The 27490-nt window shown below is 40.3% G+C and overlaps 1 protein-coding gene across 1 annotated transcript in view; it reads right to left on the reverse strand.

The window, feature by feature from the left end:
* LOC149226304 (putative ADP-ribosylation factor GTPase-activating protein AGD13) overlaps positions 1-27490 on the reverse strand; it is a 155487-nt gene that overhangs the window by 43648 nt on the left and 84349 nt on the right. Inside the window, exons 6-9 of the mRNA XM_089377463.1 lie at positions 20816-20979; positions 20555-20732; positions 20342-20458; positions 20071-20166 (exon numbers count right to left, since the gene is read on the reverse strand). Coding sequence (XP_089233589.1) covers positions 20071-20166; positions 20342-20458; positions 20555-20732; positions 20816-20979 — 555 coding nt within the window. The remainder of the gene's footprint in view (positions 1-20070; positions 20167-20341; positions 20459-20554; positions 20733-20815; positions 20980-27490) is intronic.

The following is a 27490-nucleotide window of genomic DNA, read 5'->3' on the forward strand; positions in this document are numbered from 1 at the left end:
GACAGGGTGTTCTGTTAAGGCACTATGTGGTGTAAAGGTCATCAGTTCGAAACTCCATGGGAAAAAATCCAACCATGCTAAGGGTTGGTGTGGCCCAAGCAAGGTACGATCTCCAGGTGATTTTGACGACTTAGATGCCCCTGAGCCGCGGCTACTCAAGCCACAACTTAGTCATGCAGTCATCTCAAAACTCACACAAACTAGCAAACAAAAAATATATTTTGATGCATATATATTAAAAAAAAACATGAAAATATTGAATAGTTGCAAAGAATATTAAAGCATAGATTTAACTGCTAGAATAATGTTGATCATTAAAGCATCAACCATCCAATACACATACAACATCAATCATCTAGAAATTATAGCATTGTAATCAGATGATCAACTATAGTATCAACCTTCAAGTTTCAACAAATAATATATGTCATCAACAAACTATAAAAAGTAACATTGACCACAAAATGAAATTGGAGAATCATATTCATGACCAAATAGTTGTAACATGTAGTCAACAATTCAGAGTTCAAACCTAAACATTCACATAATGTTTACAAACATTCACATAATGTTTACAAAATAGGCCATAACAAAGACAAACCACCCTAAGTTCCAGAAACTAGATTCTAAACTCAAAAGAAAAATAATACTACAATCCACTAAGCTTCTGTTTATAAACTTCTAATTTATCTTACCATAATCTAGGAACATTAGGACTAGGAGTGGGTGGAAGTGGTCATGCAACATAACCATGATCAACATGACCCCCATGTTGTTGGAAAATCAAGAGACTTCCCTGTAATGTGTCTTAGCCTTTTATTATTTTATTAGATCTTTGTTCATCAAGCAATCACATTTTTCATGTATTTCACATTTTTGGTGTAGTAGGGTCCATCAAAAGTATGCAACATGGGTACTCCTTAGATGCAAAATTAAATTATACATCCAACGAGTGCTCCCGCTTGAAATTTGAGTAAATCAGAGAGAGATAAGTTGAAAAAGTAGTTTTTTTATTTATTTATTTTTATCTTTTTACCCTTTTACTCCAAAAATGGTGAATCACCCCCCATGGTTGACATAATCATATTGAATCCTATTGGTTCTCATAAAGTTTACTTTTGTTATATATTTTTGTTTTAAGGCCCATTTCTTACCTCAAAATCTCTAATGGAAGACAATTGAGTTTTGTGGTCACTAGTTCTTGATCAAGAATGGATTCACCAATTGCTTGAATCTGATCACTTATTTGTGAAATTCTTATGAAGTATGAAGCCACTGTGTCGTCATTAGTCATTCTTTTATTTCGAAGTTCATTCTTCAGGCTCATGGATTGAACAACATTCTTGATAGTGTATAGATTTCTTAGGGCATCGTACATCTTCTTTGAAGCATCATGTTTTGCAATGTAGGGAATGAGATGAACTCTAATGGAGTCCACTAAAAGACTTGTAGTAGTGATGTCATCTGCCTTGAACTTTTCTTTCCCTGTTGCATTAGCTGGTTCAACAACCTTTCCTGTCATAATGTCCAAAACTTTGTTCTTGGCAAGAATAATATCTATTCTAACTTTCCAAGCTCTAAAGTTTGATGTTCCCTCTAACTTGTTTTCAGATTTCATAGAGGAAAAACCATAGAAGCCAATCAACAAGAAGGACTTGAATAAAATGCTTTCAAGGGTTTTGTCAAGGGTGATCTTAATGTTCCTTCCTTCCTTCATCAAAGCTCTGATACAATGTTGATTTTCTAGGTGCAATGGAGATTAGCACATTTATTTCTGAAATTTTGATAATTACTTTTGATGTAGTTCTTCTTTTAGATTATTCCAATATTATCATACAGCAATTATACTTCAAAAATTCAACCATAAAGAACAGTAGAACAATAGAGATCGCAATGAACAAAAGAAGACAAGAATTTAGCCTGGGAAGACAAGAATTTACCATGGGAAAACCCAACAACCTTTTCAATAGAGAAATTCTTCATGTTCAACGAGAGACACACCTAGACCTATGGTCAAACCTGGCCTTCCTGTTAAGTTTAGGTATGTTCTATGCTAGAGCAATTTATTTAAATTTTCACAGTTAGCAATCACATCAACATTACAATAAACTGCAGATAGAACATAAATATAAAATCGCAGAAGACAAGCCAAGACAAGAGGACACAAGATATGGCGCGAGCCAGGGACAAACCCCACAATGTGTGGGGAAACCCTTTGATCAAATCTTCTTTTATCTTCAAAGTTCAGCAGAGAAAGAGAGAGAGAGAGAGATAATACATTTACAACAGAAGTCAACACTTTGACTTATCTGGATCTGAGCATAGATCATTTCCTATAATGATGAGATCAGTTGAAAACATTCTGCTTCAACTGAATCTCCTAGGTGACGACTTCACCTATCCATTTCATTCATCTACTGCACCTTACCGTGTAGCACCATCATGTTGCATCAGGCATCTTCATGCTGCTCATGATCACTACGCTGCCCATACATCAAGTTGTTCATGACTTCATACTTCATGCTGGTATGAATTATCGTCATCATGCTGCCTTTGCATCATCTTGTTTCAACACTACAACACTGTCATATCTACACTGATGAAGGCTTACGATCACCCAATCAAGCCTCCAAATTTGCTCCCACAGGCTGTCCAACAATCTGATCCAAAACTAGTCAACTTCCTTGACCCAACACAAGGCACAAATTGTTGTTCCAATCTGTTTTCGCTGTTGTTCCTAACTGTGACTGGTTAGGGCATCCATACGCTGCAAACAGCCTTCAAAAACAGTGTCCTACCCTTGTATAAGTCCTCTGCCTCCACGCTGTTGATTAGGGCTCAATCTAGCCACCAAACAGTCCCATGCAATGCCTTTTCAGTGGGCTTAGGACCTGCGGCCTACCACAGATGGCAGCCTGTACCCACGGCCAGCTGAAACAGAGTTTCCAGCCCACACATAATATTCAAAACAGCCCAGAATTCTGTCTCCTTTATTGTGGCCTTTCTGCTGGTTAATTTTCACTCCAAAACAGTCATAGGAGTGACCTAAAACGTCCCTTCTTCCTTCACTGGAAATGCCCTTACCTGTGCCCAATAAAATAGAGATTTAGGGCCCAATAGATTGCAGATTTAGGGCACCTCTGTTTAGCGTGTAAGGGCCTCTTTGGACAACGTATAAGGGCTCCTTAGAACTGCGGATTTAGGCCTTCACATACGGCTGGTTCAGGACTTTCCAACTGTGGCTTAGATAACCTTTATGACTGCAGCTAGATCTCGTTTAGGGTTTCCTTTCACAGCGTTCAAGCCTCCCTTTACAGCGTTATGGAAGCCTCCTTGACTGCGTAGATTAGGGCTGCTGATTGACCTGCGGCTAGGGCACTTGAGCTCTAATCAGACTGTGGTTATGCCTTGTTTGACTGCAGCTAGGGTAAGGCTAGATCAGCCTTTAGAACAACGTATTCTCCTCTAGATCTCTCTGTCCACAAAACCCAAACACGTGGAGAGAGATCACAAGTGATGTGTGTAAAATGTCTTCAAGTTCTCTTCTATTTATACTAAAAACGTAGAAGTTGAATAGACATGACGTTTGGGCTTCTAGAGCCTACATAAGAGCTGGTCGGCTTGATAATAATTACATAATCAAAATAAATTCATATCTCCATAAATACTTATCGGAAACGGATGATCTTTAGATCAATCCTACACCTCTCGACGAGAGGGATCCATTAAAAATATTAGCTGCCATAAATAAGCTAACCCACATGGAGTTTGGCCCTAGTTGCCAATTTAACACTCCCTCTCAACTAGGGAGAACTCCATTCATTGATCCATAAGTCCGACTGTACTATCTCTGCCATCAGTGCCCTGCACTGCTCTGCCCAGCTCTGCTCAGCTCCGCTGGCTCTGCTCAGCTCAGCTCTGCTAGCTCTGCTCAGCTTAGCTCTGCTAGCTCTGCTTTGCTGGCTCTGCTCTACTCTGCTCATCTCCGCTGAACTATGAAGAAGAAGAATTGATCGAGAATGTCTCATACCATTCTCCACTGACCCGAAGTCAGACTCAGAGTGCGTACCACTGGTCCCAGACCAGTCTCAACCAACCCAAAGTCAGCGTCATAGTATGTACCACTCCTACTACTGGTCCCAGACCAGTATCGCAGTCTCAGAGAGTGTACCACTGGTCCCAGACCAGTCTCAGCGGACCCGAAGTCAGCGTCATAGTATGTACCACTCTCACTGGTCCTAGACCAGTACTGCACTGACACAAAGTCAGTCTCGGAGTATGTACCACTGGTCCCAGACCAGTCTCAGCCGACCCGAAGTCAGCGTCATAGTATGTACAACTCCTACCACTGGTCCCAGACCAGTATCATTGATCCCAGATCAATGGAGGACATCCTAGCGTAGGGAGTACGGTAGATACAACGATGCGTCCATCGGTACTACTATGGTCCCTAACTTCATTTCCCTGCTCATTGATCAGATGAGAGGTACTTCCCATGAGTCCCAGACTGCATGGGTAGGATGCCTCGACAGGAGAACTTAATCAATCCTGTCCTCACAGGAGAACACATCAATCCTGCTACAATTGCCATGGAGAACACATCAATCCAGGCCGCCATGGAGAACACATCAATCCAGGCCTCACAGGAGAACACATCAATCCTGCTACACAGGAGAGCAAATCATCCTGTTCCACAAGAGAGTGAATCATCTTGTCCCACAAGAGAGCGAATCATCTTGTTCCAGTGCGCACCACCAGGGGAGGGTGAGTCACCCTGTGGTCGTATGTTGCTCCAATAGAACTGCAAGCCCCCCAAAGCTCCTAGAGCTCAATGTATGCAGCATGCAGGACCCTTTTACAAAGGTCTCTCGACAACTCCAAGTCGTTCGGGAAAATCACAAATTTGATCTTTCCTCAGGGCTCTGTCCTGTACATCATCTCAGTGTGATGGAGTCTCCTTGATCATCGACTTACCATATCCCAGATAAGGCAGTAATTGATGTCTATCTGCTGGAGCAATTGTCAAATACGGGATTCCTCAATAATCAAATCCCATCTCTGGTTGTCACAGAGATTCATAGTGGTATTCATCATGTGTACAAACAGCTCACTGAAGAGCTTCAGCAACCAGGCTGCCTCACAGAAGGCCATACTATCAGCGATGTATTCTGCCTTGGTGGTGCTCAGAGTCACCGACTTCTGCTTCCTGCTCATCCAGGATATCGAGGCAGATTCCAAAGAGAAACAGCACTGAGAAGTGCTCTAGTGATCCTCCATACTGCCTGCCCACTCATCATTCGAATAATCATGTGGTTTCATATTTTCGGCAGTGTATCTCAATTCATGAGAGATTGTGCCCTGAAGATATCTTAGAAGATTCTTGGCACCAATCTAGTGAGGTTCAACCAAATATGAGCTACCATGCTAACTGCAACACAGATGTCCGGACGGAGGTTCTCCAAGAACATCAATGCGAATGAGTTTATGAAACTCAGAGGCATTTCCCAAATCTGGTCCGACATCATTACCATATAACTTCTGAAAGTTAAGATCCTCGAGGCAGTCACAAGCTTGCAGCTTATCTTCTCGCATTCAGAATCCAACTCCCTCTGTCTCCTATAAATGAGAGGGTCTGCACCTGTCAGACATAGGTGCCGGTACGAGAGGTTCATCATCCACAACCTTCGAGTAATGGTTTGGATCGATTTCACTCCTAGTGAATCTCAGCTGCATTGGACAGCTATCAATCCTCTCATACTATGCCCGAGGTGTTTTACTTCAAGCCATAGAGGGCTTTCTTCCACCTGTATATATGAGATACCTTGATCATGATTCTCAAACTCCTCGGGTTGTTCCAAACCTGTGAACCAGCTGCATGAGGGGAATGGTCTCCTTATAATATTTTCCTTCGGTACATTTCAGACATGTACCTTCATGCTTCCTTTTGAATTCAGGCATCCTCGTCACCATTTGACTCACAGACCTCTAGAGCTGAGTCAATGGACATGGTCCCCAGTGGACTTCCTGCAACTTGATACAACCCTGAACTCAAAAACATCTTTAAAAGATCTATTTTCAAACACGTACCTTTCCATCGATAAGTGCCACCCTGATACCTTTGACTTCCATTTCCGAGATGGACATCAGGTTTGATCAGGTACATAAACGAGATTTTGGGGTTCCTTGCTTTCGTGGAAGAGTCGACCATTTCCTTGATGACCTGCATTATCAGTCATTCTTTTGATCATAGAAGATGTCCCAGGAATGATTGTTATCTTCATCAAGAGATGTGTCTCTGCCATTCGGACACTCCTTCGCATAACGGCCAAACTTATTTCAATAAGGAATCTGCCTTTCCTTCTACCCTTAGATCCGAACTTCCCAATGAAGTGATCTTAAGATGAACCATCAGAATCTTCCACTGCGCCATTCTGATGACATTCTTTGCTTTGACTTCACTCTAGGTGAATTATGAGGAACCCATTGATCCTTCTGTCTTGTCCCAACTGTCTTCGGTGATTGCTCTTTCACTCTTGCTTGGGCATTGTCTTCACCTCAGCTCTGATACCATGTTAAGTTTAGGTATGTTCTATGCTAGAGCAATTTATTTAAATTTTCACAGTTAGCAATCACATCAACATTACAATAAACTGCAGATAGAACATAAATATAAAATCGCAGAAGACAAGCCAAGACAAGAGGACACAAGATATGGCGCGAGCCAGGGACAAACCCCACAATGTGTGGGGAAACCCTTTGATCAAATCTTCTTTTATCTTCAAAGTTCAGCAGAGAAAGAGAGAGAGAGAGAGATAATACATTTACAACAGAAGTCAACACTTTGACTTATCTGGATCTGAGCATAGATCATTTCCTATAATGATGAGATCAGTTGAAAACATTCTGCTTCAACTGAATCTCCTAGGTGACGACTTCACCTATCCATTTCATTCATCTGCTGCACCTTACCGTGTAGCACCATCATGTTGCATCATGCATCTTCATGCTGCTCATGATCACTATGCTGCCCATACATCAAGTTGTCCATGACTTCATACTTCATGCTGGTATGAATTATCGTCATCATGCTGCCTTTGCATCATCTTGTTTCAACACTACAACACTGTCAGATCTGCACTGATGAAGGCTTACGATCACCCAATCAAGCCTCCAAATTTGCTCCCACAGGCTGTCCAACAATCTGATCCAAAACTAGTCAACTTCCTTGACCCAACACAAGGCACAAATTGTTGTTCCAATCTGTTTTCGCTGCTGTTCCTAACTGTGACTGGTTAGGGCATCCATACGCTGCAAACAGCCTTCAAAAACAGTGTCCTACCCTTGTATAAGTCCTCTGCCTCCACGCTGTTGATTAGGGCTCAATCTAGCCACCAAACAGTCCCATGCAATGCCTTTTCAGTGGGCTTAGGACCTGCGGCCTACCACAGATGGCAGCCTGTACCCACGGCCTGCTGAAACAGAGTTTCCAGCCCACACATAATATTCAAAACAGCCCAGAATTATGTCTCCTTTATTGTGGCCTTTCTGCTGGTTAATTTTCACTCCAAAACAGTCATAGGAGTGACCTAAAACGTCCCTTCTTCCTTCACTGGAAATGCCCTTACCTGTGCCCAATAAAACAGAGATTTAGGACCCAATAGATTGCAGATTTAGGGCACCTCTGTTTAGCGTGTAAGGGCCTCTTTGGACAGCGTATAAGGGCTCCTTAGAACTGCGGATTTAGGCCTTCACATACGGCTGGTTCAGGCCTTTCCAACTGTGGCTTAGATAACCTTTATGACTGCAGCTAGATCTCGTTTAGGGTTTCCTTTCACAGCGTTCAAGCCTCCCTTTACAGCGTTATGGAAGCCTCCTTGACTGCGTAGATTAGGGCTGCTGATTGACCTGCGGCTAGGGCACTTGAGCTCTAATCAGACTGTGGTTATGCCTTGTTTGACTGCAGCTAGGGTAAGGCTAGATCAGCCTTTAGAACAACGTATTCTCCTCTACATCTTGGTATCAGAGCATAAGGGCTCCTTAGAACTGCGGATTTAGGCCTTCACATACGGCTGGTTCAGGACTTTCCAACTGTGGCTTAGATAACCTTTATGACTGCAGCTAGATCTCGTTTAGGGTTTCCTTTCACAGCGTTCAAGCCTCCCTTTACAGCGTTATGGAAGCCTCCTTGACTGCGTAGATTAGGGCTGCTGATTGACCTGCGGCTAGGGCACTTGAGCTCTAATCAGACTGTGGTTATGCCTTGTTTGACTGCAGCTAGGGTAAGGCTAGATCAGCCTTTAGAACAACGTATTCTCCTCTAGATCTCTCTGTCCACAAAACCCAAACACGTGGAGAGAGATCACAAGTGATGTGTGTAAAATATCTTCAAGTTCTCTTCTATTTATACTAAAAACGTAGAAGGTGAATAGACATGACGTTTGGGCTTCTAGAGCCTACATAAGAGCTGGTCGGCTTGATAATAATTACATAATCAAAATAAATTCATATCTCCATAAATACTTATCGGAAACAGATGATCTTTAGATCAATCCTACACCTCTCGACGAGAGGGATCCATTAAAAATATTAGCTGCCATAAATAAGCTAACCCACATGGAGTTTGGCCCTAGTTGCCAATTTAACACTTCCCCTCCAAGTCAAGCCACCCAATCTAACACAGCAACTCATTTTGCCTATCCTAACCTTGAATTTCGACCCTCCTGTAGTTGCCAATTATCCCAGAAATTTTGGCCCTGTAGTTGCCCAAAATTTTGGCCCCCTGCAACAGAATGCCCAGAAAAGTTGTGAACCAACAAGAGAGTAACCAATCCACACGTGCGAGTTGCAAGAGGGAGAAGAGAGAGAGAATTTGTCCTTCTTTTCGTCCTATTTGTCCATCTTATCCTTTGTCTTCTTGCCCAGAAATTGTCTTGTGTGAGAGAAATCGAATGCCCAAGTGGAGGAGTTTGAACTGCCTTTGAAAAGTGATTTGTCTACGTTGAATGGGTGACTTTAGCCAGGGCCAACTTGACTTGGAGGGAGGCTAACTTGACAACTTTTGGAGCCAAAAATTCAAATTTTCATCTTTAAAAAGTCGCAATGGGACTTTGACTCAAAATAGATTTTCTTTTGACTCTAGCGTTTATAAAGACACTTTACAATGATAAATACAAATACATCAAGTGACCAAATATACATTATGAAGACTGACCATAGTTACAAATTCAACACCTAACTCCGGTACCTACAGACTCATCTCTTCATATCATAGCTTGCACTAGATTTGCTTTAGTGAGTTCACCCTCATCATATTCTTCAAGCCATTCCCTAATTTGGGCTTTTTAAGGCATAAATATTTTTCATAAAATTGGAAATCAACATCCTCATTGTAATATTTACTATAGTTTGGACAAAAAATCCAAAGAGTACATCCCCTTCTCTTGACCAACCCAAAGTGGATCCTCAATCTCTTAGAATGGTCTAGTTGGGTGATAGAAAGAGAGTTGATTAAGTGACCAACCATGGGAGATAGTCATGTCCTTTAATTTGCAACTAATACATGAATTCACATTTTCTCTTCAGTGCCATGAAAGTAGTGGTGTATTCCCATGAGTCTATTGGGACTAGAACACCCTCCAACATTCCTTTCAATTTGATAGTAGATACATCAAGCATCTAAAAGACCATAGAAGTTTGTAGAAAAAAATTTGGAGCTTTAATTTTTCCATTGTCTCCTTAGTCATTACATCAATGGCTATCCTAAGCAATGTTATTGGAACTGGACCGAACCGGTCATAACTGACCAACCCGACCGGTTAAGAGGGAAAAATCAGTTTGGACTGGTGAACCAGAGTATTTTTGGTCGCTTTGGTATGGAATCTGCCTGTTCTTGTACAAAACCAGTTGATTCAATACCAAACCAACGTTTTTTCATTGAACCGGACAGTTTTGTACAATGTTACAAAGGACCCTTTGAACGTAATTTTTTTTATTTTTGAAAGTAATGATTTATGACTAGGGAAGCCTAGTTTTTTATCATATTGCCCTACTAATGTTATGCAATTAATGACAATGTTAAATTCTTAAAGTAAAAGTGACATTCTCCTTTATCTCCCATTTTCATACTTATATTTAAAGTTTTAACATTACCATGAATTGACTCAAGATGTTTGAGAGTGGTTCTGAACTCATTGGATTTCATATGGAGAAAGTAGAATTTTAGATCCCACTAAAAATCCAGTAGACTTAACAGTTTATTAGGATTTAGGATTGTGAGTATTGCAATGTTTCCATTGGATTTTGTCATGTACAAGGGTGGGGAACTAGCATTTAATCAAGAGCACCAATCCCTGCATGTACCTTGATGTTAGTGGCATTGATTGTTGAACTCCTCTATCATGATCCCACTAAAAATGTACCCATCACTCAAACAAAATCTTCAATTGACATGCTAAGCATTTTCTATCTTATTTTAATGCTTAGAGAGTGATATTGATGACGAAGATCCCAATATAGGCAAAGAATTTGATGATATGTAGGTATTTTTTGTAGCATGATTTTTTTTGGATACTAGAGGCCATTTAGGGCCTGTTTGTTGATGTATTTTCAGTTCATACATGGATTTCACTCTGTGTTATTTTGGTTATGTGCACTCTTACATGCTATATAAATGAGAATTTTTGTGTATTTGTGTATAAATGGTTTGGATTCATATAGATGAACAAAAAATATATATGTTTTTCTTTAAAATTTGAATATTTTATGTGTTTTGGGTTTAACAGTTTTTGGTTCAGTTTTTTACCAATGCCAATCCGGCTCTGACATGTTCCCAAGTCTACTGGTTCGATGACTGGTCTGATTCTGATAACATTGCTCCTAAGTTAAAAATCCAATAGACTTAATAGTTTATTAGGATTTAGGATTGTGAGTATTGCAATGTTTACATTGGATTTTGTCATGTACAAGGGTGGGGAACTAGCATTTAATCAAGAGCACCAATCCCTGCATGTACCTTGATGTTAGTGGCATTGATTGTTGAACTCCTCTATCATGATCCCACTAAAAATGTACCCATCACTCAAACAAAATCTTGAATTGACATGCTAAGCATTTTCTATCTTATTTTAATGCTTAGAGAGCAATATTGATGACGAAGATCCCAATATAGGCAAAGAATTTGATGATATGTAGGTATTTTTTGTAGCATGATTTTTTTGGATACTAGAGGCCATGTAGGGTCTGTTTGTTGATGTATTTTCAGTTCATATATGGATTTCACTCGGTGTTATTTTGGTTATGTGCACTCTTACATGCTATATAAATGAGAATTTTTGCGTATTTGTGTATAAATGGTTTGGATTCATATAGATGAACAAAAAATATATATGTTTTTCTTTAAAATTTGAATATTTTATGTGTTTTTGGTTTAACAGTTTTTGGTCCGATTTTTTTACCAATTCCAATCCGTCTCTGACATGTTCCCAAGTCTACCAGTTCGATGACTGCTCTGATTCTAATAACACTGCTCCTAAGTTAATTGAAGTGCTTTTGATAAGATGGTCATTTATATGTGTGTTCAATACAAGGCTACATAGGTCAAAATATTTAGAGATCAAGGACACTTCCTGGAATAAAATCCACATGCTAACCTACAACATGTATGATTAGAGAATCCTTCATTTTTCTCCCTACTTTATTGAGGCATAATTCCCTAACAGCGTTACTATAGATCACCACATCTTTGATACCTTGGGAAAAAAAGGAATTTTAACACAGATTCCATAGCTCTAAAAAGTTAAAACCAAGTTAAGAAGATGCTTTGATATGATCTAGTCTCTCTCTGAGAAATGCAAATTGCTTTTATGTTGTTGTTTTTGAGAAGATTGCGCAAGTTGATCTTCATGATTTCAAGGACCAGTTTGTAGCTAGTCATCTTTAGTTGGTTCAATGATGATAGGTGACGAGCTACATAACAGGACATGTCTAAATAGGGGTTGTGTCCTATATCCCATGTGTTGGACAGGCACCCTCAATGTGTCTTGAAAATCTAACAAATGTGCCATGTGAATGCATTATGTGGCCCATAAAATCACATGTTTCTTTCTTTTATGGTTATTTCACTCAATAGGTTGGAGGTGTGAGGCGATTTGGAGTGCAACTGAGGGTCATTGTGTAGTGTTAAAAGGGATTCCAAGTGTTGGGAAAGTAGATTTGTCCACCACTCTTCAAGTTTTCTCCTGTAGTGATCCATTCTCTTCCTCATTTCACAAAAATAATGGCTCAATCATCAAGAGTAGTTGAAAAAGATCAAAGGAAAGGGAGGAATGACCCCATTATTTTTGTCTCCCTCCATTTCTTCAATATCTACCAATGCTCCATCCGTTGGAAGTGGGGTTGCAAAAGCAACTTCAAATGATGAAAAAACATTGTTTTAGTGGCGCAACAAGCTCAAGAGCAAAAGTATCCATTGTGGAAGTATGTTCCAAGATAGCAAGGCCCTGGGGCCAAACTAAATGGGGTAGGGAATGTTCTTTGGACCTGTAAATTTTTCCATGATCAATTTAAGAGCACTTACTTCCAAGTTAAGGACCATTTGTTGGGCACACCTTTGGACTTGGAGCATGTCTAGAAGTGAGTGCATTTAAACGAAAAGAATTGGAAAGAGAGGCCAATGTCGGCTTGGGGATGGTGACAACAACATCTAGGAAAACCAAGAATGAAGATCCTCTTCCATTCTAGAGGAAATTGTCTAGCAATTATCCATTTGGGAGGGGGAGTGCATATCAAGCAACAACAAAGAGGTAAGCCAGTCCAATGGACAACATATTTCAGCAAGAGAGGTGATTGATCTTACTATTGGATCTTTTCTCTATCTCAACTTCATCACATTTAATGTTACATGATCACCATTGTTTATTAAGATGTGTCATGCTCTAGCTCAAGGGGCTCCAACATGGTACATGCCTCTTTATTTCGGGAAGGTGGAAATAAGAGCATAAACAACCTAGGAAGGTTAACTATATACTTGCTTTGGATAACTTGAATAAAACAAAGCATAGTATTTGTTATACATAGATTCATGGTGAAATAATGATAGCCACAATAGCCGAGAAAATTATGAATGAATATATGTCAAAATCCCCTAATGCTTTCTTGTATAGGGAAAAATATTATGTTTCTCTTCCATACAACCCCTAGTCAAGGTAAGTCCCCAGAAGGCATCAACAGCATTAATGAGCCCATCTAAAAATTCAAACTCGTCAACAAGATATTGCTCAAAAATGGGTTGACAAAACTATGTATAAGTGCATGGGAATGCAATGGTTTTTATGTCAATAAACACTCAGAGCAAAAGATAAGCAAACCGAGGTTACTAGTAAAATATTAGCCTCTTCAACAATAATCCAAAGTGCAAATATATAGTCAACAGTCTAGCAGTTGTTCCTAAAACCTACTTGCTCTGCAGATCTGAGTTTGATCCTCCCAATTCCTTTATTCAAAAAATTGAACTAATGTACCACAAAATAAAAGACCAAACTATAGACATCATTACAAAATCTCCCAACAGATCTTCAATTGTAACTAAAAAGATTTGAAGGTTTCATTATGGTGTTAATGTTTATTTTGACATTAACATCAATATCATGTTGTACTTAACAAGGCATTATGTTATGTAATTGTAAATTAATGACTAAGTAAATTATACACAATGCAACAATTGAATACAACTTTCAAGTTTCAACTCATGTCTCTACATAATAATTAACATAATCAATACAAGGGATGATTAACAAGTTAGTGGGGCTATATGACGATCTTAACTACCTTGTGAATTTTTTATCTATTGCAGCAACTGAAAATCATTCTTCTAACTGAAAATTGAATTATGCAGTTTATTTGCTACAGCGAACAACGAATAAAATCACAACTGCAATTTTCACCATAAAAATATTCTGGAAAAAGTAAAGCACTGAAAACTGAGAAATTCTAGCGCACACAAGAATTTTGACATAGTTATTTTTGGGCAATTGTCCTTGGAAAAACCCAATGTGAGAAAACCGGTGCAACAGATGAGGGTTTTATTATTATTCTTCAGCAACAATTCTGAGTACAATAATTGAGATGCCAAACTAATAATCTAATCTGAGGAAAATACTAGCAAAATTATTGTGAAAAATTTCTCTCACCCCACAGCTAATTTTTGCCATCGAAATTACCTCCCTAGCCTTTGAGCTAAGCCTCCTACGTCACCCTTTGCGCAGTGCTTACGCTGGCCCTATGAGAATTTTGGCCTTCCTTCCTTTGCCTCTTCCGGGGACTGGAAACCTTCCTCCCGAAATACTGCTACCCTCCTCTTCCACTTGCTACTCACCCTCTAGCTCTATCTTCTCTGTTGAGCTACTGCCACTGAGGAAATCGAATTGCCTAGGCAACTAGTATATACTCCATCACCACATCGACCTCCTCTTATAATCCACTGTTGGAGCACCAACGGCCAAGATTAAAACTTAATAAATGGCTAGGACCATCTTTGGATCGATCTGTGTGAGTTTCTAGATGATTCTCACCTTATCTCAATTAATACTGATTAATTAACCATATTCCCTAAGTTTAGCATTAAGAAATATTTAAAAAATGGTTAATAATCTAATTAAGACACTTCTAGGCAGAATTTCCAGAAACGATTTCTCAATTTTGGAGATCTCATGTATTCTAGCCTCTCCACCAAGTTTCGTGGCTATAACACATCCGATGCTACAAAAACTAACACTCCCTCTTAGTTAGGAATGTGTTCTAGTGTTGCACATCCTGCCACAACACCCTGTCTCTACATCATCTCCTATCACACTGTTGATGTCTGGCTACTAATGTCCACCAACCACTACGCAACTCTAATATACGCTGCATCTGCACTGCAACTCCCTTTCATCTATTGCTACTGCAACTGAAAATCATCCAAGGTTAATCTGCCTCTGCTACTGAAACGGGTTCTCCACCATACCCATATGTTCTCTGAAATAGACGAACTTAGCTCTTCCCAGAGCCTTCGTGAGTATATCTGCAACCTACACTTTCGTGGGAACATACTGCAGTTGGACTGCTCCACGTTGTACACAATCTCTGACGAAATGACACTGAATATCGATGTGCTTCGACATGTCATGAAACACTAAATTCTCATAAAGATTTATGAAACTTTGATTATCACAGTAGACATTGGTCGCCTCCATCCTCTGCCTAAACAAGCTTACTAGAAGCTTCCGAAGACATATAGCTTTGCACGTAGTTGTGCTGGCTGCCATATACTCTGCTTCTGCAAAGCTTGGTGCTACTGACTTCTGCAGAGCTTGGTGCTACTGACTTCTGCTTCCTGCTACACCAAGAAACCATCCCCGATCCAACACTGAAGCAATACCTTGAGGTACTTTTCCTGTCCATTGAAATGCCTACCCAAGCTTCATCTATGTACCCACAAAGCCTGACGCCATCCCTTCGAGTATATCTGAACCCATACTCGACTATGCCATGAACATACCTCAAAATATGCATTGTTGCTGCCCAATGTACCCTCTTCGGCTCTACCATGAACTGACTTAGGGCATTTGACTACGAAGCAGATATCTGGCCTAGTGTTGACCAGATACATGAGAGACCCAATAAATTGTCTATACAAGGTGAGGTTGACATCCTTGTCATCTGATGCATCTATATTCTTCTAGTTGGTGATCATGGGCATAGACATGGGTCTGCAATGTTGCATTTTGAACCTCTTCAGAATATGTGTAGCATATCTTCCTTGCCCAAGGAAGATCTCCCCATCCTTCTGCCACACTTCCAATCCTAGGAAATAGTGCATCAACCCCAAATCCTTCATGTCGAACTCCGCTGCCAAGTTCCTCTTGCAGTCCTCTATGAGCCCTGATGATCCTGTCAAAAATAGATCATCCACATACAAAACTAGGATGAATGGCTCACCCTCTACCATCAAATAGTAATGGTTGGGATCTGCGTCACTCTTGACGAATCCCATTTGCTGCAAGTACTTGTCAATCCTTCCATACCATGCCCTGGGAGCTTGCTTGAGTCCATATAGAGCTTTCTTCAGTATGCACACATGAGTGCACCTCTCACGAGTCCCAAAGCCCTCTAATTGTTCTATGTACACTTCTTCCTCTATCACCCCATTCAAGAATGTTGTCTTGATGTCCATCTGATGAATCTGCCATCCCATCTGAGATGTCGGGGATATAACTGACCAGATAAAAGTGTATCTGGCCACTGGGGCGAAGGTCTCCTTTCGGCCTTGGCACTACCTCCCAAACATCATTCGTTGTGATAGAACTATACTCTTCTACCATAGCATCTACCCACACTTGAGGTTGTGCGACCTCCTAAAAGTTGGAAGGTTCTGTAACCTGAGCCATCAACGCTTAGTACCTGTCAGGTTGTCTGCGTTGTCTTTGGTTCATCCTAGGAGTTCCAATAAACTCCTTTGCATCTCTCAATGTCTGACAAACCTCTCTGCTAGCTCAACCACTAGTCGTGGGAGGTTCAACCAGCTCCTCCTCATCCTACCTCTGCTGCTCCATCTGTTGAGAACTCCCCGGATTTCCTACACCTAAGGAAATAATGGTACTAGTCACAGTACTCGATCCTTGTGACTGTCCTCCTGCCTATCCCACTGGCTGCCCCTATGGTTTCCCTTGTTGTTGGACCAGAGAAGCTTTTGCTAACTAATTCTGATCACCTGCAGGCATCTCACGAGATCTCCTGAAAGCTTGGTCCTCCGTGAACTTCACGTCTCGCCTTACTACAATCTTCCTATTGCTAGGAATGTAGATTTTGTATGCCTTTGAGGTTTCGTTGTACCCAACGAAGAATCCCTTCTTTGTTGTCTGATCCAGTTTGGTACGTTTATCATCTAGCACGTGGCAATAAGCAACACTGCCAAAAATTCTGAAGTGGCTAACTTCTGGCTTCTTTCCTATGAAGACTCCTTTTGGCATTTTCTTCCCCAATGCTCTATGAGGAGTCCTGTTCTGAATATACACTGCCATGTTACATGCCTCTACCCATAGAAATCTGGGTAGATCCTGGTCATATAACATAGCCTTTGCAGCTCCAACAATGGTTCTGTTTTTCCGCTTCGCTACACCATTCTGCTATGGATTATATGGAGTTGTCAATCCTCTCTTGATGTCTTCCTTTGCACAGAAATTTGTGAAGTCTTTATCAATATATTCTCCACCATTATCTGAGCGAAGCACCTTGATCTTCTTCCCTGTTGTATTCTCCACGAGAGCTTTAAACTCTCTGAAACGATAGAAGACCTCATATTTGGTCTTTAAAAAGTAGATCCAGGTTTTCCTGGAATGGTCATCAATAAAGGTGATGAAATATTCGGCACCGCTGAGAGCTCCAGTGGACATCGAGCCGCAAATATCTGAATGTATGGGTCCTAACACGCCATCGTCCCTAATGTCATTTGTTTGAAATACTTCCCTAGCATACTTCCCAAGTACGCATCCTCTGCACACATATCGTGTTCTGTTCCAAGTTCTAGAACTCATGTCATTGTTTCTCTGAGCATCTTGAGTACTCCATGGTGTAGATATCCCATTATCCTCTGCCATAACTCATTCAGCTCCTTCCCACTACTACTATCACTGCCTACTAGTGCCATTGGAGAATCAATCTATAACTAGTACAATTTATTACTTCAAACTCCAATATGTCTTACCTTTTTCCAGCTTAGGTGTTTGACATACACTTTCTTCCCTACAAAAGTGAATATCATACCCCTTATTCTATAACTGGGATACTGAAATCAGGTTCATACCCAATCTTGGCACATGCAATACATTTGTAGCGTTGGTGCTTGCTCCTGACTCCCTCTGAAAATCTATGGTACCTCTCCCTACTGGAGTACATTTTGTTTTGTTTCCCATAGTAATTTGGAAGTCCATCTGCTCCTCCTTGTAGCTAGAGAAATATTCTCTAACCCCTGTCATGTGAGTTGATGCTCCACTGTCTATATATCAGACACCCTGTGAAGTTGATCCAATAAGCAAGCAAATTTGTCCTCCAATTTGGAAGACAAATCTAAAGTCTCCTGAATGTTACTTCTATCCATGGTTATGTTGAAGAATTTATAGTGTGTTATTCCTCTATTCCACCCCGACATTGGCTCTGCTCTAGTGAACTGTTACAAAAAACCTTTGCGTCCAGCTAGAGATCTACCCAACGAAAGTACTAAGTTGCTCCCTCTACCTCCGGAATCACTCGATCTGGAAGGATCGAATTTTTCTACCCCTCAGAAAAATTGAACTTTCCTCAAGCAACTCGGCCACCTGGCAAAATATTGTGCTGCCCTTACAAATTTCGACATGTTGCCCTTATTGAGCAGCGAAATTCCTTTCCTTCGATTTTCTGAGCTCTTCGGCTGATCAACTGTGCTATGATACCATGTGAAATTTTTATCTATTGCAGCACCTGGAAATTATTCTTCTAACTAAAAATTAAATTATGCAATTTATTTGATATGGCAAACAACGAATAAAATCACAACTGCAATTTTCACCATAAAAATACTGCGAAAAAAATAACATACTGAAAACTGAGAAATTCTAGCACACACACAAGAATTTTGACACAAATATTTTTGGACAATTGTCCCCGGAAAAACCCAAAGCGGGAAAACCGGTGCAACAAATGAGAGTTTTATTATTATTCTTCAACAGCAATTTTGAGTACAATAATTTAGATGTCTAACTAGCAATCTAATATGAGGAAAATACAGGAAAAATTATTGTGAGAATTTTCTCTCACCCCACAGCTAATTTCTGCCACCGAAATTACCTCCCTTGCCTCTGCGTTGAGCCTCCTGAGTCCTGCATCACCCTCTACGTAGTGCTTACGCTGGCCCTATGAGAATTCCGGCCTTCCTTCCTTTGCCTCTTCTAGGAATTGGAAACCTTCCTCCGAGAATGCTGCTACCCTCCTCTTCCACCTACTACTCACCCTTTGGCTCTATCTTCTCTGTTGAGCTACTACTACTAAGAAAATCTAACTACCTGGGCAATTGAGTATCTGCACTAGTATATACTCTATCACCACATCAACCTTCTCTTATAATCCACTGTTGGAGCACCAATGGTCAAGATTAAAACTTAATCAATGGCTAGGATCATCTCTGGATCGATTTGTGTGAGTTTCTAGATGATTCTCACCATATCTCAATTAATACTGATTACTTAACGATATTCCCTAAGTTTAGACTTAATAAATATTTAAAAAGGGGTTAATCATCTAATTGAGACACTTCTAGGGGGAATTTCCAGAAACGGTCTCTAGGTTTTGGAGATCTCATGTAATCTAGCCTCTCCACCAAGTTTCGTGTCTAGAACAAATCTGATGCTACAAAAACTAACATGTCTAACTTCTTCATCAAATCAGCCCAAGGACTTGACTAATAGAAAGTTATAACCAGCCCATGCATAGAAAATGAGAACTTATTTCCAACCCCTCTCCACTATTTCTTCATCGAGTGTTGGTGTTCGATTGTTCTTGGAGGGAGGGCAATGTGCTACCTTCACCCATTTGTAATGTATTTATCTGAAAAATTTGAGTAGATCCACATATTTCATTGGATTAAAATTCAGGGTTGACTGTCGTGTAATTTAAATCTTCATAATTAATTACAACCAAATAATACTAATTGTAGAGCAGTTCACAGTTGTCCCATACAAAAAAAAAGTTAAACAACAATTAAAAGCACAATAAAGTGAAGAGTATGAACGATTATTTTTTAAAATAACTGCATTCCATTATAAACTTCACTTTCAAAATAAATGCAAAATAATTGTCACCCCAAGGGTTAGCTCAACTGGTCGAGTCCCTGTTGTTAAGTACCTCACCAATCGGGAGGTCACAGGGTCAATTCTCCTCGACGCCCTTGGGGTTAGGCCCTGCTAGTCTGGCCGACGGGCTTTAAAAGATTCCCTTTGGGGTTGATCTGCCCAGATTTTCCTATGGGAAAAAAAATGCAAAATAATTGTCATTATTACTCACCACTTTGAGGGAAGAGGAAGAAGGTGGAACAGAAAGCATGAGCTCCTCATTCCAAACAGGGTTTAAATTGCTCGCTATGACCCGTGTCTTCACTGTCTGAAAAATTATCCAAAAAAAAATGAGAAAACAGCAAATCAATGAAATGGCCCGGTAATGTGTTCTAACATTTTTCTTTAATCCATTAAAGAAAGAATATCAAACATAACTGGACATAACATTTTTCTCTTTAATAGAATAAAGCAATAATATCAAAAAGAAGTTAATAACTGACTTGCTTCCCAAGAGTCAGAATAACATAGGGATCACTGCTCAGCACATCCCGGACAGCTAATTTTGTTCCTTTCACAACTTTGACCTTTAGCAAACCCACAAACTCCGTCATACCAACCTGTTGCAGAAAGAAATTTATATCCACTGGTTAACAGTTAGGATTCTTCAAGCGACTTACAAGCAAAAGACCAGACTAGTTGACTTATTTTCTTACATCTTGGCATATCTTGCTTGAGAGTTTTTTCCCTAGTCCAGGGTTCAAGTTATTGCTAGAAGGCTTAGATTGAAAAGATGAGCTCATGTTTGAAGAAAAGGATGAGTTTATATTTGATGAAACAGAAGAAGCGATTCGGAGGCTGGGCTTTAAAAACTCTTGCAGCTCATACTTCTGCCTGCAAAAGAAAATTCCCATTTAAGTTTCCTAAAAATTCGCTATTAGAATAGACATATATGATGTATGTACACATAAAAGTACCTGATAAAATATGACCGCTCTTCAGAAGATGCTTCTGGTCCAGGCTTTTGAGAAGTTTCAGGTAGAAAAGCTTCATATATTGCATTGGCAGCAGCATTTCCACCAACATCAACCATAGAATCAACTTCGTCATCTGTCCAGTTGTCTAGAGTCACTGACAATACCTGGAATCATCAAGGTGCACCTCAGAGAGAGAAAAGGCTGTATCCAATCATCTAAGAAAAGAGGGAAAGCTTTATGTTTAAACTTACATATTATGGCTTCAACATCATGACATAAGAATTGCAAATTTGAAGAAAAAAACCTGCAAATAGATAGCTAGATTGCATATATGGCAATTGAAGGCTGAAAAACAGCAGTATCACATTGAGAAAAATAGTGAGTACTTTCTAAAATACATATTAAATTGCTGAGGAATTTAGACTTCTGTGATCCATCATATTGTAAGATAATCTTCGGCAAAATCACATAGCGAATCTTTTGTCGACGCGTTTCGAACCAACCAGTGTGGTTCATCGTCAGGACAAGTTGAAGAACCAATCTAGCTTAGCGTGAATAAATAGAGTGTGCAGAGATCCCAACGGCTACATTTCTAACGGCTAATTTTGACCAAGAGACCTTGGTCAAACTAAAACTCGAGGAATAATAGGTGAACAAATTGTTTAGATCTATCAAGATGGTTTAGATTAGGTAATAAACTTTTAATCTATTGGACCAATCTATTTAAATAATAAATATGATATAGACCTAACTTATAATAGATAATAATGACATTATTAACCTTAATAAATTTAAATATCTTTTCAATAAATACCGTTTTAACCTTTAGGTACCATTACATTAGTTTTAATAATAAACTATCGACCTCAAATTATTAGTAATAATAGTTTACCTTGGAATAATTATTACTAGGTAATTATGATTTACCATAATAGTAGTTATAATTTCACCTAATATAGCTAATTCTCCAAGAATATTTAGATTATTAATTACTTATATAACTGATTGATCTAGTAGAAAAATAGGGTTTGGTCCCTTGACATTGGAATAACAATTAAATATGATTTATATTAGGGGATATAATAACCATCTTAATTAAATATGTACATAATAAGAATAATACACCTAATTATTTACCTAATTTTTTAAATTTTACCAAATTTTACCAAATATTTACCTATATTTAGCTTTTTAGAGAAATATTAAATTAATAAAGAATTTTTTAATAATTTTTTAAGAAAATAAAATAGAATAAAATATAATAAAAAATTTTAGTAGTTTGACCAAGGTCTCTTGGTCAAAATTAGCCGTTAGAAATGTAGCCGTTGGGATCTCTGCACACTCTATTTATTCACGCTAAGCTAGATTGGTTCTTCAACTTGTCCTGACGATGAACCACACTGGTTGGTTCGAAACGCGTCGACAAAAGATTCGCTATGTGATTTTGCCGAAGATTATCTTACAATATTAAATTGCCTTATATTGTATACAAGTTTATGTACACCAGAAGTAGCTTTATATATACAATAGAAGGGTTGGAGGGAGTGTTGAAGAAAAAGGTACCAAGGAGGTGTTTCCTAGTGCATTTGCCTGAAACACTTTATAACACCTTTGTAGCAAGTCACTTTATGAGGTACTATGTACTATTTACTTTCTAGTCACTTTATGTTTTTAAGTTGACTTTATGTGGAGAAATAGTACAAGATACAAATATTATAACATTAAAGTGACTAGTGAGTTCATTAATGAGGGGGACTGCATGAAAATGGGGTCAAGTGAGGGAAAGATCTCTAATCTCAGCCTTCGATCAAAGTGGTTAGGATTCTCCAATCTTAATGAAGCTAAAAAGGGAGAAAAAAGGCTGAGAACTTATTCATTCTATATGTGCATTTGTGGAGAGAAGGAGAGAATGCTGTGAGAGCAGAGAGTTTTGCAGGAGGAAAACGATCTACAGCAACAAGAGTCACCAACACGCCTAAAATCCTAGGCAAACTCTGGCACACAATCCAAGGCAAGTTCCAGCACTGGTTTCATGGAGAACAGGCTGCATTTATTAGGATCTCACTATAGCAGACTGGCAGGCTGAGACTCTAGCAGACCTGTGCGAATTTCACAGAGAGAAATTCACTGAAACAGTGACCCAAATTTCAAGACTGACAGAGCAGATCTGAGCACAATTTTCTAGGAGAAAAATCTGGACTGAGGGCATAATTTACAAGGGACATAAGCTGACTGTTTGGCACACAGACCAAATGAAAGTTGCTAAACTGTGGCTCGATTTCAGAGGGCAGAGTCTGCTCACTAAGGCACGAAAATCAAGGGGATAAGTTAAGCCTGTGGCACAGATTTTCCAGTCAGCTAACTCTATCAGTTGTCCAGAATTCAAGGGACATAAGTAACCTTTGGAATTAAATCGCTGTGTGTAAATTTCCTAAGAAAGCAAATAAAAATCTCTCTATCACTGGTTTTCCCCTTGTGGGGTTTTCCAGGGTCACTGTTTGACCAAAAGAAAGTGTCAAAACTTCTATGAATACTTGTCCATTATTATTATCAGCTGAAAAGTCAAAAAAAAAGGTAGATTAGTCCTGTAATGTTCCTTTAAATTTGCTTTGAGTTTATATATCAGCTTATCTTGTGGGGCTATGTGCATTAAACCAAATGTAAAGAAACTGAAACAAGGAGGGCTACACGAAACCTTCAAATTTCTACATGGTATCAGAGCTATGAACCTACAGCAGTGAACCTTCAGCTGACAAGAAAACATACCAGCAAGCAAACCTTCTGCTAAAACAGTGAACAGTAACCTAAAACCTGCCTTATATACCAGAAAACAGTAGTTGATAGGGAGGAGTTTCACAGTCTTCAGTGATTGAGGAACTTGTGTTGGTTGTGGAATTCAGATGGCTACTGGTTTGAGGGTGGAAGATAGGCTGAGTGGGGCTGAAAATTTTGGCCCCTGGAAGGAGAGAATGATGTTGCTGCTTGAGGAAGTTGAGGTGTGGGATATTGTGGAGAAAGCAGTACAACCTCCTACAGATCCAGCTCAGTTGGTAGATTTCAACAAGCAGACTGTGAAGGCAAGCAGAATCATTCTTGATGCTATTAAAGACCATCTATTCCCTCATGTGGCAGGGAAGAAGTTTGGCTACGAGATGTGGGATTCCCTAGTCACACTTCACCAAAGCTCCAATGAGAATAGGAAAATGGTGTTGCATCGAAAGTTAAAAAACACTAAGATGACCAAGACTAACACTGCGACCTCATACCTCACCAAGGTCACACAGATGAGAGATGAGTTGGTTGCAGTGGTAGAGGCTATTTCTAAGGACCAATGGGTTAGGATGGCATTGGATGGTTTTCCCAAGCAGTGGGATGGATTCCTAGATGGCATTGTTGCCAGAGAGCATTTTCCCGATTGGAGGAGGATGTGGGATGATTTCATCCAGGAGGAGACCATGAGGAGTGCCAAGAGTGGCAGCCAGTGTGGTGGAGTAGATGAGGAGGAGAATGTTGCCCTTGCAAAGGACTCTTCTTTGGAAAGGAGAAGGCCAAAGAGAAGGACATGAGCAAACTGAAATGCTTTGCTTGCAGAAAATTGGGTCACTATGCTGCTTAATGTCCTAACAAGAAGGAGAAGAAGAAGGGTGTTGCAGCTTCGACAGAGGTGTATGAGCTTTCCACCAGGTTTGACACGAAGTTTGCCTTAGTGTTGAGTCTTGCCACTAGTGTCACGTCTTTCGGTGTGTGGTTTGTAAACAGTGGAGCTCCCTACCATATGACTGGAGTGAGAGAGCACTTCACAAGTCTCAAAGGATGATATTGACTTGGAGGTTGTGTTTGGAGATAAATCCAAGGTCAGAGCAGCACGAGTGGGGACAATATCCTTTCAAAGGGAGCCATCACCTCCTTTGAAAGTGACATGTTCTTTATGTCCTAGGGCTAAAGAAGAACTTGATTTCGGTCTCCAGTTTTGAGGACAGGGGATATGAAGTGGTGTTCCGAGGACGACAAGTGCTTATATTTCTCAGGAGATCCAGTATTACTTCTGTTAGAGTGATTGGAGTTCGCAATGGGGGGCTTTACAGGTTTATGTTTTAGCCTACCAGAGCCTTAGTTGCACAAACCAACAAAGTGAGTTGTGCAAGATATAGCACAGGAGGACGGCTCACTTGCACAATAGAGCATTCAGGATGCTGAGGGAGATGGTTACAGGTTTACCTGAGTTTAGCACTCAGCATCATGATGTGTGCAGGTGGTGTGCTTTGGAAAAGTACACTACGACACCTTTACCGAGCAATGACAGTAGAGTAGCAGGTATTTTGGATTTGGTACACTTTGATGTGTGTGGTCCTATGTCTCATGTATAATTGAGCAGAAGTGAGTACTACGTGACTTTCATTGATGACTACTACAAGAAGACCTAGATTTTCTTTCTAAATAACAAGGATCAAGTCTTCAAGAGGTTCCAAGAATTTAAGGCTCTTGTGGAGAACCAGACAGGGAAGAAGATCAAGGTTTTGAGATCAAACAATGGGGGCAAGTATACCTCCAAGGAGATGAAGGAGTTTTGTAGTTGTGCGGGTATCAGGAGGTAGTACATAGTGCCTTATAACCCCTAGCATAATGGGGTGGCGGAGAGGAAGAACGGGGCCATAGTGTAAGTAGCAACAGTTATATTGCATGACCAGAGGTTACCTTTCTTTTTATGGGTTGAGACGTGTAACACTGCAGTGTCTCTACACAACACAGGCCCACATAGAATCTTGGGGAGTAAGACTCCTGAGGGGGCTTTTTCTAGGAAGACGCCTGAGATTGCGCACATCAAGATTTTTGGGTGCCTTACATATTCACATGTCCCTAAGGAGAAGAGGACGAAGATAGAACCCACCGCAGAGGAGGGTATCTTTGTTGGTTACAGTGAGACAAACAAGGCCTACCACATATACATTCCTGCGCAGAGGAAAGTTGTCCTTAGGCGGGATGTAAGATTTGAGGAGAGGGCCTTGAGGAGGTCTATGGAAGTTGATCGGGTAGAGCAGCAAGGGGCCACACCACATGTATCAGGATCTTCACGTGGTACACCAGGGTCAGGAGGACCACCTACTTCTAGGGTGACAAATTCACAAAGTCCAGGATCATCGAGCACCGAATCCTAGAGTATAGGTTCACCACAGACCACAAGAGGGGCTTCCTCATCAGGAGGAGAGGCTCTAGGGGAGGATTTTCCCATACCAGTTGAGGAGGCCACTATAGGAAGAGGAAGCCAAAATGGCTTCGTGAGACCCTGAAAGAAGTTGAGGAGACAATGGGGAGAGCCTAGTGGTCAATTAGGTAGAGAAAACCACTAGAGAGGTTGGCTAGCTATGTGGTGGATGTTGTGGACACTGAGCCAACTAGCTACAAGGAGGTCACTAGTCAGCAAATCTGGAGGGATGCCATGGTGGAGGAGTATACCTCCATCATGAAGAATGATTGTGTGGGAGATAGTGTCGAGATCTAGCGAGATGTCAATGGTGACTTCTAGGTAGCTTTGAAAGATCAAACATGTTGCGGATGGCAGCGCGCAAGTGTTCAAAGCTCGTTTTGTGGCATGGAGGTTCTCACAGGTAGAGAAAGCTGACTATGAGGAGACCTTCACACCAGTTGCTCATTATACCTCTTTTAAAGCAGTGATCTCCATAGCAGCTAAGATGCACAGGAAGAAACACTAGATGGATGTGAAGACCGCCTTTCTCAATGGGGGTCATACAAGAAAAGGTGTACATTGAGCAACCACAAGGCATTGAGATGAAAGGGAGATAGTCTAATGTGTGTAGGCTTAAGAAAGCCTTATATGGAATGAAGCAGGTGTCGAGAGCATGGTATGAGAGGATTGATGCCTACTTGCAGTAGATGGGTTACTAGAAGAGTGATGCAAATCCGAACCTATATTTCATCATGGTTGGTGACAATCCACTCATTCGGGCTCTGTATGTGGATGATTTGTTTATTACAAGAGAGGAGAGACTCATTCAGCATTGCAAGAGGGACCTTGCTTTAGAGTTTGACATGACCGATATGGGATTGATGCATTACTTTTTGGGGTTGGAGGTTTGGCAGGAGGATGGGCATATCATCGTGGGCCAGGGAAGATATGCAGGAGACATATTGAGGAGATTTTGTATGGAGGATTGCATGCCTATGGCTACTCCGATGATCACCAATTAGAAGAATCTACATGCTTCAGATTATGAGTTGGCGAACCCCACTTTGTATCGTGTCACTTGATCAGTCGTTGATATATTTGGTCAACACTAGACCGAATATATGTTTTGCAGTCAATATATTGAGTCAGTTTATGATGGAGCCCTGGAGAGTGCACTGGGTGGTTGTGAAACATGTGTTGTAGTACCTATAGGGCACAGTGGACTATGGTCTAGACTATATCCAGGGAGACAGAGTCAAGTTGACAGGTTGTACAGATTTAGACTAGGCAGGCGAAGCTAGTGACCAGAAGAGTACTTCAAGATGTCGTTTTATGTGGGGTTCGACAATGGTGTCATGGTTCAGCAAGAAGCAAAGATCAACGGCATGAGCTCAACAAAAGTTGAGTATATTATAGTTAGTCAAGCCAGTTGCAAAGGCTATTTGGCTTCGCAAAATGATATGTGGCTTATTTGGTCAGAGGCTAAGACC

This window comes from Pinus tabuliformis, chromosome J, assembly GCF_031772625.1.
Source record: "Pinus tabuliformis cultivar Carrire ecotype Pingquan chromosome J, CPIR1, whole genome shotgun sequence".
In the NCBI taxonomy this organism is placed as follows: Eukaryota; Viridiplantae; Streptophyta; class Pinopsida; order Pinales; family Pinaceae; genus Pinus; species Pinus tabuliformis.